General features: G+C 36.4%; 1 protein-coding gene across 1 annotated transcript in view; it reads left to right on the forward strand.

The window, feature by feature from the left end:
* The window catches only part of itgb2 (integrin, beta 2), a 25,277-nt gene extending 24,920 nt beyond the window's left edge, over positions 1 to 357 (forward strand). Inside the window, exon 16 of the mRNA XM_035676612.1 lies at positions 59 to 357. Coding sequence (XP_035532505.1) covers positions 59 to 124 — 66 coding nt within the window. The 3' untranslated portion in view covers positions 125 to 357. The remainder of the gene's footprint in view (positions 1 to 58) is intronic.

Genomic DNA, 357 nt, shown 5'->3' on the forward strand with positions numbered 1-357 from the left:
CATTTACCATTTACCATTTATCAAGACAAACTAATCATTGGGCTTTCTCTGTTGCCAGGCTGACAACCCACTGTTCAAAAATGCCACCACCACTGTCACCAACCCAACCTTCACTGGAGAGTGAGGGCTACCACAGCAGCACAGTGTGTCCAGTACATCTCTGTTGTATTGCAGTTTTGTCTGTACAGAGTATCATTTGTAACGCTCATATACGTTATGTTATTTGCAAATTTCAACAATCACTGATTTATTTACTGGCATCAATATTGACTTGCTTTGCTTTCTTTCTTAATTATGAATTACTGTCATTGTGTCTAAAAAAACGTGCTTACTTAATATAAAAAAAAAATCTTGTTT

This window comes from Morone saxatilis, unplaced genomic scaffold, assembly GCF_004916995.1.
Source record: "Morone saxatilis isolate NCDOM2014 unplaced genomic scaffold, NCSU_SB_2.0 Contig5, whole genome shotgun sequence".
Lineage (NCBI taxonomy): Eukaryota > Metazoa > Chordata > Actinopteri > Moronidae > Morone > Morone saxatilis.